Raw genomic sequence first — 16,593 nt, forward strand, 5'->3', positions numbered from 1 at the left:
ACACACTGGAAGAACTACACTAAGACACCTGACATTACTGCAAGTTAACCCTGATGTAAAGATAAAAAAACCTAAACAGAAGCATCTGTTCCTCACCCTTCTCCTTGTCATTGTCCCCCTGCTCAGAGGTAGCCATGACTTCAAACAGTGTCTTCAGAATGCTTCGAAGGTCTGCGGCATAGTTTGTCTGCAGCTGGTCAGCAACACCTGGAGGTCAAGGGGTCAAGAGGAACCAATGACTTTATTATTAATTGTTTTTTATTAGGATCACCATTAACCGACGCCAATGGCAAAATCTAGTCTTACTAGGGTGCAACACAAAGAAAAATACATTAATGACAAAATACTTTACAATTCACATATATTTAAAAACATTAACATGTAGTGTGTGTGTGTGTGTGTGTGTGTGTATGTGTGTCTGTGTCTATCAGTTATAAATACGTCACATGGGGGAGAGGCGTTGTTTTATTGTTTTTTTAAAACCAGGTTTGCTGTTCACTTGCGCTGTATGAGATGAAATCATGGCTCTGTATAATATTGTACGTTTCCTTGAATTTGACCTGGGGACTGTGAAAAGACCCTTGGTGGCATGTCTGGTGTGTGCATCAGTGCAGTTTGTAAGTTACTATACAAACTATTTGGAATTTCCAACATTGTTTCTTATAAAAACAAGAAGCGATGCAGTCAATCGTTTCTCAACTCTTAGCCAAGAGAAACTGGATATTAGCCCTCTGATTACAATGAAGAGCAAAACGTGCCACTCTGCAGCTTAACTAGGTCCTTTAGTATAACTGGACAATAATCAAGACAGGATAAAACTAGAGCCTGCAGGACTTGCTTTGTAGAGTGTGGTGTCAAAAAGCATAGCATCTCTTTATTACGGACAGACCTCTCCCCATCTTTACAACCACTGAATCTATGTGTTTTGAACATAAGTTTACAATCGAAGGTAACGCCAAGTAATTTACTCTCCTCAACTTGCGCAACAGTCACACCATTCATTACCAGATTCAGCTGAGGTTTAGAGTTTAAGGAATGATTTGTACCATATACAATAATCTTACATTTTAGAGATGTTCAGGACCAGTTTATTACTGGCCACCCATTCTAACTGACTGCAACTCTGTTTAGGCTTGCAGTGATTTCACAAGCTGTGGTTGCTGATTTGTAATTGGGTTGAACCATCATCGTGGACATATAAGCTTTGTTAAATGCCAGTGGTAGGTCATTGGTAAAAATAGAAAAGAGTCGAAGGGAGCTGCCCTGGCGATAGACCACACAATGAACAACGGTGTTGGAGGAGATGGCTGCCGTTTTACGGGTTCCTAACCAATTGTGTTCGTTTTTTTTTGTTGCGTTATTTGTAACTTATTTTGTCCATAATGTTTCTGCCACCGTCTCTTATGACCGAAAAGAGCTTCTGGATATCAGGACAGCGATTACTCACCTCCTACTGGACAAAGATCTTTTCTTTAACGAGGAGGACGCAAAGAATTAACTTCAGACACCCAACATGGCCCAAATCTCTGATTCGCATGAGAAGGAGATATCGGGGACATAGGTTGGGGTGTCTTGTAAGGATCCAACGGCGAGTGGGTAATCCAACTCTACCATAAGTTCTATTAGCCAACTTGCAATCATTGGATAGCAAACTGAATGAGCTTCGATCAACACTATCCTACCAACGGGACATTAAGAACTGTAATATCTCATGTTTCACCGAGTCGTGGCTGAACGACGACATGGATAACAGTTGGCTGGGTTTTCCGTTCATCGGCAAGATAGAATAGCTGCCTCTGGTAAGTACAAGGGGTGGTGTTCTGTGTCTAATTGTCAATAACAGCAGGTGCACAAAATCTAATATTAAGGAACACTCAAGGTTTTACTTGCCTGAAGTAGAGAATCTCATGATAAGCTGTAGACCACACTATTTATCACAAGAGTTATCTATATTTTTCATAGCTGTCTATTTACCACTACAAACTGATGCTGGCACTAAGACCGCACTCACCGAGCTGTATAAGGCCATAAGCAAACAAGAAAACCGGGGAGCCAAGTGGCCGGGGACTTTAATGAAAGGAAACTTAAATCCATTTGACCCAATTTCTACCAGCATTTTACATGTGCAACCAAAAGAAGAAGAAACCCCCCCCCAAAAAACAACTCTAGACCACCTTTACTCCACACTCAGAGACGTGTATCAAGCTCTCCCTCACCCTCCATTTTGGCAAATCTGACCACAACTCAATCCTCCTAATTCCTGCTTACAAGTAAAAACTATAGCAGGAAGTACCAGTGACTCAATCAATACGGAAGTGGTCAGATGACGCAGATGCTAAACTACAGGACTGTTTTGCCAGCACAGACTGGAATATGTTCTGGGATTCTTCCGATGGCATTGAGGAGTACACCACATCAGTCACTGGGATCAATAATACGTGCATTGATGATCCCCACAGTGACTGTACGTACACACCCCATGGATTACAAGCAACATCCGCACTGAGCTAAAGGGTAGAGCTGCCGCTTTCAAGGAGCGGGACTCTAACCCGGAAGCTTATAAGAAATCCCGCTATGCCCTCCAACGAACCATCAAACAGGCAAAGCGTCAATACAGGACTAAGATTGAATCCTACTACACCGGCTCCAACACTTGTCGGATGTGGCAGGGCTTGCAAACTATTACGGACTACAAAGGGAAGCACAGCCGCGAGCTCCCCAGTGACATGAGCCTAACAGAAGAGCCAAATTACTTATATGCTCACGTCGAGGCAAGCAACACTGAATGCAGGAGAGCACCAGCTGTTCCGGATGACAGAGTGATAATACTCTCCTTAGCCGATGGGAGTAAGACCTTTAAACAGGTCAACATTACAAGGCCACAGGGATTACCAGGACATGTCTCTGAGCATGCGTTGACCAACTGGCAAGTGTCTTCACTGACATTTTCAACCTGTCCCTGACCGAGTCTGTAATACCAACATGTTTCAAGCAGACCGCCATAGTTCCTTTGTCAAAGAAAACCTGCCTAAATGACTCCCGACCCATAGCACTCACGTCTGTAGCCATGAAGCGCTTTGAAAGGCTGGTCATGGCTCACAACACCATTATCCCAGAAAACCTAGACCAACTACAATTTGCATACCACCCCAACAGATCCACAATGACGCAATCTTTATTGCACTCCACACTGCCCTTTCCCACCTGAACAAAAGGAACACCTACGTGAGAAAGCTATTCATTGACTAATGCTCAGTGTTCAACACCATAGCTTAGTGATGAGCTTTCAGGACACTAAGGACCCTGGGACTAAACACCTCCCTCTGCAACTGGATCCTGGACTTCCTGACAGCGCCCCCCCCCCCTGGACTTCCTAACAACACATCTGCTACGCTGATCCTCAACACGGGGCCCCTCAGGGGTGTGTGCTCAGTCCCCTCCTGTACTCCCTGTTCACCCATGACTGCATGGCCAAGCACGACTCCAACACCACCATTCATTCTGCCGATGACAAAAATAGTGGTAGGCCTGATCACCGACAACAATGAGACATATGGAGATCAGAGAACTGGCAGTGTGGTGCCAGGAGAACAACCTCTCCCTCAACATGATCAAGACAAAGGAGATGACTGTGGACTACAGGAAAGGGAGGGCAAGGCACGTCCCCATTCTCACTGATGGGGCTGCAGTGGAGCAGGTTGAGAGCAGGTTCCTTGGTGTCCACATCACCAACAAACTATCCTGGTCCAAAAACACACCAAGACAGTCGTGAAGAGGGCACGACAAAACCTATTCCCCCTCAGGAGACTGAAAAGATTTGGCATGGGTCTCAGATCCTCAAAAGATTATACAGCTGCACTATCAAGAGCATCCTGATTGGTTGCATCACTGCCTGGTATGGCAACTGCTCGGCCTCCGACCGCAAGGCACTACAAAGGGTAGTGCGTACTGCCGAGTACATCACTGGTGCCAAGCTTCCTGCCATCCAGGACCTCTATACCAGGCGATGTCAGAGGAAGGCCCTAAAAATTCCAAATGACTCCAGTCACCCTAGACATGGACTGTTCTCTCTGCTACCGCACAGTAAGCGGTACCAGAGCGCCAAGTCTAGGTACAAAAGGCTTCTACCCCCAAGCCATAAGATTCCTTAACAGCTAATAAAACGGCTACCTGGACTATTTGCATTAAGCCCCCCCACCTCAATTTTTACACTGCTGCCACTCGGTTTATTATCTATGCATTGTCACTTTACCTACATGTACATATTACCTTAATTCCCTCTAATCTGTACCGCACATTAACTCTGTACTGGTACCCCCTGTATATAGCCTCATTACTCTTATTTTATTGTTGCTCTTTATTATTTGTTGTTCAATTCTCTTTTTTTCAGTTTTAGTAAATACTTTAACACTTATTCTTCTTAAAACGGCATCGTTAGTTAAGGGCTTGCAAGTAAGCATTTCACTGTAAGGTCTGTTGTAATTTAGCGCATTTAACAAAAACAATTTGATCTGATTTTTGACTTCACATGTTTAACATTAGAGAAGCTTCCATTAAAGAAAACCCTCTTCTATTAGATAGATAGGTCTGAATCCACAATATGGCATGGGTTAAAAAGCCATAACACATGTTTTTTCAACAGGTTATGGTCAATAATAAATCCTGCACTGATATCTACTAGTACAGCACCCACAATTTTCTTATTATACATTTCTTTGCCATGTGTGTCAGTGCAATACATGTTCAGTGCCCTTTTCTCTATAAGCATGCTGAAAGTCTGTTTTCGGTCAAACAATTTTTTACAACAGTAAGAGAGCCGCCAGCAAGGTTGGCTGTTAGAACCAGTCAAGGCCACGACCCATTCTTGGGTAGCAAAATTACTTTTGCTTCCCTCCAGGCCTGAGGACAAACATTTTCCTCTAGGCTCAGATCAAAGTTATGACATAATATACTGTAGGAGTGGCTATAGTCAGCTACCATCCTCAGTAGCTTTCCATCTAAGTTGTCAATGTCAGGAGGTTTGTCATTATTGAGCTATACTTTTTCCACCTCTCCCACACTAACTTTACAAAATTCAAACTTACGCTTTTTTTTCTTCCATTATTATTATTATTATTTTTATACATGAATAGGATGCCACACTGTTCATTGTTGGCATTTCCTGCTTAAGTTTGCCCACTTTGCCAATAAAGTAATCATGAAAATGTTTTGGCAACAAATGGTTTTGTGATGAATAAGCTTTCTGATTTGATGACCAATGGGAGTTGAATTTGTCTTACTGCCCATAATTTCATTTAAAGTACTTTTCCCCCTATCATTCGTTATATCATTGACCTTGCCTTCATAATACAGTTACTTCTTTTCATTGAATTTAGTCACATAAGTAAGCCAGTCCGATGTGCTGCTAGACTTATTAGCCACTCCTTTTGGCCCATCTCTTCCAACCATACAGTTTTTCAATTCCTCATCAATCCATGGAGCCTTAACAGTTCTAACAGTCACTTTAACAGGTGCATGTTTATCAATAATTAGAAGAAGCAATTTCATAAATGAATCACGTGCAGTGTCTGGATGCTCCTTATCAAATCACAGACCAACAAAAATATATAAACTCAGCAAAAAAATAAAATAAACATCCTCTCAACTGCATTTATTTTCAGCGAACTTAACATGTGTAAATATTTGTATGAACATAAGATTCAACAACAGACATAAACTGAACAAGTTCCACAGACATGTGACTAACAGAAATTGAATAATGTGTCCCTGAACAAAGGGGGGGGTCCAAATCAAAAGTAACAGTCAGTATCTGGTGTGGCCACAAGCTGCATTAAGTACTGCAGTGCATCTCCTCCTCATAGACTGCACCAGATTTGATAGTTCTTGCTTTGAGATGATACCCCACTCTTACACCAAGGCACCTGCAAGTTCACCCTCCGAGCCAACAGGTCCCAGACGTGCTCAATGGGATTGAGATCCGGGCTCTTTGCTGGCCATGGCAGAACACTGACATTCCTGTCTTGCAGGAAATCACGCACAGAACGAGCAGTATGGCTGGCGGCATTGACATGCTGGAGGGTCATGTCAGGATGAGCCTGCAGGAAAGGTACCACATGAGGGAGGAGGAGGTCTTCCCTGTAATGCACAGAGTTGAGATTGCCTGCAATGACAACAAGCTCAGTCTGATGATGCTGTGACCCTCCACCTCCAAATCGATCCCGCTCCAGAGTACAGGACTCAGTGTAACGCTCATTCCTTTGAACATAAACGCGAATCCGACCATCACCCCTGGTGAGACAAAGCCGCGACTCGTCAGTGAAGAGCACTTTTTGCCAGTCCTGTCTGGTCCAGCGTGGGTTTGTGCCCATAGGCGACGTTGTTGTCGGTGATGTCTGGAGAGGACCTGCCTTACAACAGGCCTACAAGCCCTCAGTCCAGCCTCTCTCAGCCTATTGCAGACAGTCTGAGCACTGATGGAGGGATTGTGCGTTCCTGGTGTAACTCGGGCAGTTGTTGTCATTCTGTACCTGTCCCACAGGTGTGATGTTCGGATGTAACGATCCTGTGCAGGTGTTGTTACACGTGGTCTGCCACTGTGAGGACCTCCTGTCTCCCTGTAGCGCTGTCTTAGGCATCTCACAGTACAGACATTGCAATTTATTGCCCTGGCCACATCTGCAGTCCTCATGCCTCCTTGCAGCATGCTTAAGGCAAGTTCACACAGATGAGCAGGCACCCTGGGCATTTTTCTTTTGGTGTTTCTCTAGAGTCAGTAGAAAGGCCTCTTTAGTGTCCTAAGTTTTCATAACGGTGACCTTAATTGCCTACCGTATGTAAGCTGTTAGTATCTTAACGACCGTTCCACAGGTGCATGTTCATTAATTGTTTATGGTTCATTGAACAAGCATGGTGAAACAGTGTTTAAACCCTTTACAATGAAGATCTGTGAAGTTTAATTTTTACAAATTATCTTCCTGAAAAAGGGACGTTTCATTTTTTGCTGAGTTTATAATCCACATAGCTAAATATGTGATATGATATCTTACACAGTATTTTAGGCCCAGCTTTAAGAACCTGGGCTTTCCTGGATACAAGCACTACATTATGATCCCTGCATCCACTGGGAACAGATACAGCTTTAGAACAAAGTTCTACAGTATTAATACAAATATGATCAATACATGTGGGTGATATAACTCAAGTAGCATTTGTAAACACCCTGTTGGTTGATTAATAACCTGAACCAGATTAGAAATCTTGAGCGGCCAGCATGATGAGCGGCGATCTTGATAAAAACCAGTCAATATTCAGGTCCCCAAGAAAGTAGACCTCTCGGTTTACATCATATACACTATTAAGGATTGTACACACAGACATTATCTAGGTACTGACTGTTAGCACTTGGTGGCCTATAGCAACATTGTAAAATAATAGGCTTTGATGAGACTGGTGAACCTGAAACCATAACGCTTTAATAACACTTGACATGAGATCTTGTCTAAGCATTACAGGGATATGGCTCTGAATATATACAGCAACACCTCCCCCATAGGCATTCCTGTCTCTTTTGTAGATATTATATCCTTGAATTGCTACTGCTGTATCATGAAAGGAATTATCTAAGTGAGTCTCAGAAGTGGCTAATATATGAATGTTATCTGATGTTATCAAATTAATGATTTCATGAGCCTTATTACAAAACATTAGGATTTTGATTTGCACCTCCTTTTGCCATCAGAACAGCCTCAAATCGCCGGGGCATGGACTCTACAAGGTGTCGAAAGCACTCCACAGGGATGCTGACCTATGTTGATTCCAATGCTTCGAACAGTTGTGTCAAGTTGGCTGGATGTCCTTTGGGTGGTGGACCATTTTTAGCCCTTTCCTGGGTAATTTATCAGAAATGGAAATAAAATGGAAAAGAACAAACAAAGTAAAAAATAAAAACAGCATTCCATCAATTAGTTTGTGTGTGTAATTGTGTGTGTGCTAGGGGGTTGAAGCTACCAAACGACATGCTTGGCTCTCATCCCTTCCAGGCTTTTGGGAGGGAGGGTGGACAAAGAGACTGTCACATTGTATGTAAGTAATGTCCCCATGCGCTTTGGCAGCTTTCATGGCTGGAATAAGTTCTTTCCTCTTCTGGCGCACTGCTTCAGGATAGTCCTCGTTGTCCTCAAACGCTGTCCAGGTCTTGTGTGGAGTATTGCAATTCCGTCCCCAACAATATTGTTCCGCCTTGATTCTCCCTCAAGATAATCAGATTTCTCTGTCATTGTTATCATGGATTCACATACATAACTGATGTCCTCTCTCAATGACTTACAGATTGCGGTCATCTTGCCGTTCTCCTCTTTAAATTCATTGAGCTGACACTGGGAGAACTGCTAACTGTTCTTCAGGTCCTGGACCTCTCTGGTTAGATAACTAATAAAATAATGGACTGACTCCACCAGTATTTGGACAAAATGGCTTCAAGTTCTCTTTTGTAAACATTTTTGCCCTCAACGGTACTCCCACCAGCTTTGGTCTTTGCCATGGTAGTAATGTGGGCTACTTTGTTACTCCTCTCAGTTCCAGACAGGGCAGATCGCAAGGCAGACGGAAACAGCAGGGATTCAAAACAGTCACTACCGGGACAATCCGTAATCCGAGCTGAATGGGCTGTGGGGTGTGTACAAGCTGCTAAGAAAACCTGGCTAGCTTGATAGCTAACTAACGTTACTCAGACGCTAGGCTAGTGTCTGCGCCAACAAGGGAACAATGCGCTACTTCTCTGGAACAAAATAGACCTGCTATTCTTCCATGTAATACATTGAACGCCCTACACCGTGATGGTGAATAAATAAGTCCATTAATTCATAGTTATTTTGCAAAAGAAAGCCACGAGAAAGATACACGTTTCAATGCATGGAACTGGCGTTGTGCAAGCTAGGCATAAACAGGATACCGGGTGCAACTGTGGTGCATATGAGAAAAGCCAAGTAGGCTAGTGCATTGTGGAATACAGTGTAAAGCTGTTGGAGGGTGTTTGGAGTACAGATCAGTAAAGTAATAAAAGTACATTTTCATTTGATTTTGGAGTCAAAGTATTAATAACAAAATAAACAAAAATGAGCAACATAGACTGATTTACCCCATCAAACTACAGCTATACCCTTGGAGCGAGAGACCACTATCCATTCTAGGATCCCTATTGTTTTCTCTATATATGCAGCCTCTTGGTGATGTCACTCAGAAACACAATGTCAACTTTCCCTGTTATGCAGACGACACACAAGCTGTACGTTTAGATGTAACATGGTGAAATCCCAAAATTGCCTACCCTGGGAGGCGTGTGTTTCAAACAAGAGGAAGTGAATAGCGGAAAATGTTTTACTTTCAAACTCCGACAAAACAGAGATGCTAGTTCTAGGTCCCAAGAAACAAAGAGATCTGCTGTCAGAACTGACAATGAATCTCAAGGGTTGTACAGTCTCAAATAAAACTGAAGGACCTCAGCATTACTTTGGACCCTGATCTCTACTTCAATGAACATATAAAAAATATTTAATGACCAGCTTCGCATGTCATCTTCGTAACATTTGAAAATTCTGAAACTTTTTTGTCCAACTTTGATGCAGAAAAGCTAATCAATGCTTTTGTCACTTCAAGATTAGACTACTGCAATGCTCTACTCTCCGGCTACCTGGATAAGGCACTAAATAACCTTCAGCTAGTTCTAAATTAGAGGTTGACCGATTAACCGGAATAGCCGATTTCAAGTTTTCATAACAATCGGAAATCGGCATTTTTGGACACCGATCATGTACGATTACATTGCACTCCGAGGAGACTGCGTGGCAGGCCGACTACCTGTTATGCGATTGCAGCAAGGAGCCATGGTAAGGTGTTAGCTAGCATTAGACGTATCTTATAAAAAACACTCAATCTTAACATAATCACTAGTTAACTACACATGGTTGATGATATTACTAGTTTATCTAGCTTGTCCTGCGTTGCATATAATTGATGTGGTGCCTGTTAATTTATCATTGCATCATAGCTTACTACACTAAACAGGTGATTTAAAAAGCGCATTCGTGAAAAAAGCACTGTCGTTGCACCAATGTGTACCTAACCATTAACATTCAACACCTTTCTTAAAATCAATACACAAGTATACATTTTTAAACCTGCATATTTAGTTAATATTGCCTGCTAACATGAATTTCTTTTAACAAGGGAAATTGTGTCACTTCTCTAGCGTTCTGTGCAACAGAGTCAGTGTATATGCAGCAGTTTGGGCTGCCTGGCAAGTTGCAAACTAATTTGCCAGAATTTTACGTAATTATGACATGACGTTGAAGGTTGTGCAATGTAACAGGAATATTTAGACTTAAAACGGTTCCGTATTTCACTGAAAGAATAAACATTTTATTTTCGAAATGATAGTTTCCGGATTTGACCATATTAATGACCTACGGCTTGTATTTCTGTGTGTTATGTTATAATTAAGTCTATGATGTGATATTTGATAGAGCAGTCTGGCTGAGCGGTGGTAGGCAGCAGTGGGCTCGTAAGCATTCATTCAAACAGCACTTTCGGGGAGATCTTTGTGGGCTATACTGGGCCTTGTCTCAGGGTAGTAAGTTAGTGGCCTGGTGATATCCCTAGTGGTGTGGGGGCTGTGCTTTGCCAAAGTGGGTAGGGGTTACCCTTGTCCGGGGGTTACCCTTGTCCGGGGGTAACTTTGGACAGGGCCACAATGTCCCCCAGCCCACCAGGTCTGTCTCCTGTATCTATGCTGCAATAGTCTTTGTGCCGGGGGACTAGAGTCAGTCTGTTATATATGGTGTAATTCTCCTGTCTTATCTGGTGTCCTGTGGGTTCTTGGATATGTTTGCTCTAATTCTCCCACCCCCTCCCCCCGGAGAACCCGAGGCCTAGGACCATGCCTCTGGACTACCTGGCCTGATGACTCCTGCCTGTCCTGTCCCCAATTACCTGGTCGTCCTGGTCCCCCCACACATACTGTCTCGACCTCTAAATGCTCAGCTGAAATGCCAACTGACATGAACTCCCGAGGTACTGACCTCTTGCACCCTGTACAACTACTGTGATTATCATTTGACCCTACCTGTCTTCTATGAACATCTTGAAGAACGACCTGGCCTTACCGGTCACATACTCTTATAATCTCCACCGGGCACAGCCAGAAGAGCAAGCCTGGTTACCATCTTGGTTGTTTCCTAGATTCTTGACTTTGTAGGGAGTTTTTCCCGAGCCACCGTGCGTGCCACTACATCTGCATTAGTCGCTCTCTGGGGTTTTAGGCTCGGTTACTGTACAAGCACTTTGTGACAACTGTTGTTGTAAAAAGGGCTCTATAAATACATTTGACTGATTGATTGAGGGACATACCCGATATGCAGACGAAGAGGCGGTGGATGAGGTCACTGCTGCTATGGAAGCGCGAGCGGATCTTGTTCCTGGCGGCCATCTTAGCAGCCTGCAGGGCCAGCTGGATTTCATGATGGTCCAGATCCTCTGACGTCCCCGAGCTCGTGGTCAGACTGCTGACAGGGCTGGAGCAGACAGAGGGAGCGCACATGCAGAGAGAGCGAGACAGAGAGAGAGACAGAGAGAGATGGAGACATACAGTGAAGGGAGATGGAGACAGAATGGAGAGAGGGGCAGGGGCAGGACAGTCACATTCATTGTAATTCTTATCAACACACAACACTGCTCACCAGCATATTGTGTACTGTAATGAATATGCATTGTACAATAGGGGTTGTGTTTGATTTCAATCTCAAAGTGAGTAATGGGTGAAATAGAGATGTTGATGGGAAAAGGTTTATATGACCATAAGCTGTAACATGTATGAAACAGAAACACACACACACACACACACTACAGATACAGCCGCTCACAAATGTGTCCGCGGTTACCTGGCTGTGTAAGCACTGCTGGACAGACTACATGTGGTGACAGACACACTCTCACAGTCACTACTGGAGACTGAGCTGAGAGGAGAGTCCTGGAAACTGGGAATAACAAAAAGAGGAAAAGATAAATAATTCAATAAAAAATAAACTGATAACAGATGGGAAATATAAAATGGGATCTGTGAATGTTCCGCTACAAGAGTAGCATAAAGCAAAGTGCAAATAGCAAACAAAACATAAAACTGGATGACAAGATGTGGACTAAATTAGCCAGAGACCAGACGTGAAGGACGTTTTCTTTCAAAAGAGATAAATGACTAAGGTAAATGGTAAATGACTGATGTTGAGGCCCACCTGCTATGAAACGGAGCCCTAATAAACACATCACCCAAACACCACATATATAGCACAGTGCCTTCGGAAAGGATTCAGACCCCTTAACTTTGTCCACATTGTTACGTTACAGCCTTATCCTAAAATGTATTCAATTGTCCCCCCCCCCCCCCTTATCAATCTACACATAATACACCATAATGACAGAGCAAAAACAGATGTAAACATTTCGCAAATGTATTAAAAGTAATAAAAATAAATAGCTTCTTCACATACAATTCCAGTCAAAGTTGACACACCTACTCATTCCAGGGTCTTTCTTTCTTTGTACTGTTTTCTACATTGTAGATTAACAGTGAAGACAAAACAATGAAATAACACATATGGGATCATGGAGTAACCAAAAAAGTGTTAAACAAATTAAAATATATTTTAGATACTTCAAAGTAGCCACCCTTTGCCTTGATGACAGCTTTGCACACTCATGAGAAACAAGATTCTCTGGTCTGATGAAACCAAGATTAAACTCTTTGGCCTGAATGCCTGGAGGAAACCTGGCACAGTGAAACATCGTGGTGGCAGCATCATGCTGTGGGTTTTTCAGTGGCAGAGACTGGGAGACTAGTCAGGATCGAGGAAAAGATGAACAGATCAAAGTACAGGAGAGATACTTGATGAAAGCCCCTGAGCGCTCTTGAGCAGGTTAAGGTTCACCTTCCAACAGGACAATGACCTTAAGCACACAGCCAAGACAACGCACAAGTGGCTTCGGGACAAGTCTCTGAATGTCCTTGAGTGGCCCAGCCAGAGCCTGGAATCTAACATCTCTAGAGAGACCTGAAAATAGCTGTGCTGTGATGCTCCCCATCCAACCTGACAGCTTGAGAGGATCTGCAGAGAAGAATGGTAGAAACTCCCCAAATACAGGTGTGCCAAGATGGTAGCGTTTTACCCATGAAGACTTGAGGCTGTAATCGCTGCCAAAGGTGCAAATGTGATATTTAAGTCTAAAAACCTGTTTTTTTCTTTGTCATTATAGGGTATTGTGTATAGATTGAGGGGAGAAAAAAAACAATTTAATCCATTTTAAAATAAGGCTGTAACGTAACAAAATGTGGAAAAAGTCAAGGGGTCTGAATACTTTCCAAATGCTCTGTATATTCATACCTAGTGTTCTTCTTTATCTCTTCCTTGGACTCACTGTCTGCCTCTCTGGTCCCCGTCCTGTCCCTTCCCCCACTGGCCTGAGGCCTCCTCACTGTCCTGCACTGGTGGGAACAAGGTTCTGGGGTTCCCCTTACCCCAATGGGGCTCCTGTTCTGGCCCAGGCACTGCTGAGGCCCCGGGGCCACCACCACCAGGCACTTGTCACAGTGCTGGTCCCCTTCCTCCACCCCTGGAGCTGGCTCCGAGGAGCAGCGAGAGGGGGGAGAGTCCCCTTTCCCATGTCGGTTGTATCCTGAGGAAGCTAGGCGGCAGGCAGAGGACTGGATGACAGAGCTGTGGGGCTTGCAGTGTTGGTCCAACCCCAGGACCATTCCCAGCCCTGTGGTGTCCATGGTGAGGGTGTCATCATGGCCGACCTCACAGCTGCCGCAGCAGACACAGGAGTTGAGCAGGCAGTTTGTGGCCACCAGGGGGGCGCATGGCTCTGTCTCCGAGGAGGAGAGGGGTCGGGGCAAGAGCAACTTGTCCACAGCCATCTCAGTCAGGCTGGGGGAGTGGGGGTTGAAAATGACGGTGGCCGACAGCTTCATCCCTCCCATGCGGTGTGCGATGACCTCAGCAGTTTCCGCCCCCTCCAGGCCCACCTCCCAGCCGTTAGTGTAGGGCAGGGGCTCCCGGCCAGGGCTGGGACCGGGTCGCTTGGTGCTGGGGCACTGTGAGGGCTGGCTGTGGGGCTGCTGGGACAGATCTGACTGGGCTTCTGTGGGCCATCCATTCCTGGATGAGTCAGTAAGGGGGCCAGGCCTGCTGGGCTGAGGAGAAGAGGGCTGAGGGGCGAGGTTAGAAGGCGTGGTTAGACGACTGCTGGTCACAAGGTCCCCTCCTGCATCCAGGTCCTCCATGAAGAAGACTCTGTCCTCCTCCTCGTGGTAGAGACCTGTCCTGCCCTGGCCCACCAGCACCCGGATGGGGGAGGCCTCGGTGCTAGAGCCACCGATAGAGCCCCCTCTGTTGGGGCGGTGGGCTGGGGACTGGCCCTGGCTGGGAGGGGACAGCAGCGTGAACATCTCATCCCCCACGCGGTGCACCATCATGTTGAGCTGTTCAATCTCCTCCTCATCATATTGCATGGAGCAGGCCTGGTCCGCCTCCTCCGCCTCCTCACACAGACCACCCCGCTCCTCCTCTCCCCCCCTCTCCACCTCCTCCCACTGCCTGTCCTCCTCATCCTGGATGTGGGAGATGCACAGAGACAGCACCTCCTGCTGCTCGCTCTCAGTCGGCTCCTCTGGGATGTCACCGGTGGGGCTGCTGGATGAGAGGGGGTCTGGGGTAGGGGGAAGCTCGGGGACTAGGGGGAACCCGTCCTGAGAGATACAGAGGCTCCGCTCCAGTGTCAACAACTCCTCCTCTGACAGGGTCTGGAGCAGGTCCCTATGGGAATAACACAACCTTAATAAGATACTTAAACGCCCAGCCAAAAATATAAACGCAATGAGGATGATACTGGCCCATGATTTTTAGACTGTTCGGCAAAGTCGAATTATATTCACAAGATTGTCGCGATGGTTCAGAGCTATTTTCTACCTATGATTAAATACAGAGGACAATCTATACATGCATCCTCTTAACAGTACCTGATCTTCTTCAGTAAAGTACGGAAGGGCCGGAAGAGCTCAGACATGTCCCCTGGTTTCCTATCCAGGTTGAGTGGACCTTCACCATACACCACCAGACCACTGAGGGAGAGACCGGGGGATTACAACATGTTATTAGTATCAGAGACTTCTAGAAGACGAACAAGAGGAGACAGAAAACAACACTTACCACACAATGGCTAGTCTGGGGATTGTAAACATCAGAGCGGGTTCATAGTCATCGATCATGTCTTGGCTGAGATAGCCCAGCTTGAGCGCCCTAAGACAAACACAACAAAGAGGCTGTGAAATAATATTGGACAACCTCTTGACATTTTTTATAAAACCTGCATGCATGGAGTACCATGTCTGAAACTTGCAAAACCACTCGACTGTCATCTGAGTACCAACTCTAACGTTACAAACCTAAAAACTCAAACCTGGCCTTCACACTGTCCCATTGCTATTCCCCGTGACATGGTTCGTCTCTCTTCCCCCCCCCCCATACAACTCACCTCTCCACAGTCTCACAGAAGAGCACAATCACATCCTGCTGAACATAGTATTCTTTGGGAGACTTCACAGGCACCATGGCTGATACATAGCTGACAGAGAGGGAATCATGTAAAGATACATTAAAATGCATCGTCAAATATGTTGATGATGTCCAATAGTGTAAGATGCTGATGTCCTGTAGCTACCTGAGCTCAAACTCAGCAAAGAGGCTGTCGAAGTGGCGCAGCGTGTCCCTCATGCGGTCTGTGTAGAAGTTGAGGTCTCGGAGGGCCTGGTCTCGCGTGATGTTGCGGACCTCCTCCAGACTATGGGTCAGGTCCTTGGCGAGAGGCCTCATGGCCATGCTCTCTATCTCCCTGTTCATGATGATTGAGCCTGCAGCCAGACACTTCACGTAAAGAGAAGGGAATGACGTGTTATTTAACCCTTCTTGATCCAGGGTATTCTCATTCAAATATTGTATAGTTTTCTTCAAGACAAACTTGTCTATGCACAAGTGGCTAACACATGGAATAATGAGTTATACAATGATCCAGCTGACCATTACATTGTGAAAACAGATAGGAAACATGACTGTAAATGATGAATGCCTATAGTGTCAAGCAGACTAACATTCATGCAGAGTACGTATTGATAATGTGATGTGACATGATACTGGAGGGGATACAGTACAGTACCTCAGCCCCAAACCACAGCTGTCCAGCAAGGTTGTCATGGCGAATCTCCTCTGGGAACTTGACACAGAAGTCTCTGTTGGCTCTGTCGCCAGGGATACATTCATCCATGATCTGGTTGATAACGTTCAACACATTGTCCTGCAGACACAGGGAGAGTGACAGGGATATAGATTGAATAAATGAGTGAATAAAACGTACTGAACAAAAAACAGGGTGTCAAGATCAAATGTACTGAATGAAAAGGGGCGTCAATAAGACAAATTCTGTTGGTGATGAGCGACCGCAAACAAAACGCGGAAGTTTTAATCATGATGTTTCACAAACTACCAAACT

General features: G+C 44.9%; 1 protein-coding gene across 2 annotated transcripts in view; it reads right to left on the bottom strand.

Moving 5' to 3' along the window:
- LOC135508155 (lateral signaling target protein 2 homolog) overlaps positions 1 to 16,593 on the bottom strand; it is a 56,927-nt gene that overhangs the window by 2,653 nt on the left and 37,681 nt on the right. The window contains exons 3-11 of one of the 2 annotated variants that reach the window (XM_064928169.1): positions 16,261 to 16,398; positions 15,769 to 15,971; positions 15,583 to 15,672; positions 15,258 to 15,347; positions 15,068 to 15,169; positions 13,431 to 14,864; positions 11,934 to 12,029; positions 11,404 to 11,567; positions 97 to 207 (exon numbers count right to left, since the gene is read on the bottom strand). In XM_064928169.1, coding sequence (XP_064784241.1) covers positions 97 to 207; positions 11,404 to 11,567; positions 11,934 to 12,029; positions 13,431 to 14,864; positions 15,068 to 15,169; positions 15,258 to 15,347; positions 15,583 to 15,672; positions 15,769 to 15,971; positions 16,261 to 16,398 — 2,428 coding nt within the window. The remainder of the gene's footprint in view (positions 1 to 96; positions 208 to 11,403; positions 11,568 to 11,933; positions 12,030 to 13,430; positions 14,865 to 15,067; positions 15,170 to 15,257; positions 15,348 to 15,582; positions 15,673 to 15,768; positions 15,972 to 16,260; positions 16,399 to 16,593) is intronic. The other variant, XM_064928170.1, reaches the window with a different exon arrangement.

Source organism: Oncorhynchus masou, chromosome 21 (genome assembly GCF_036934945.1).
Source record: "Oncorhynchus masou masou isolate Uvic2021 chromosome 21, UVic_Omas_1.1, whole genome shotgun sequence".
NCBI classification, from domain to species: Eukaryota; Metazoa; Chordata; class Actinopteri; order Salmoniformes; family Salmonidae; genus Oncorhynchus; species Oncorhynchus masou.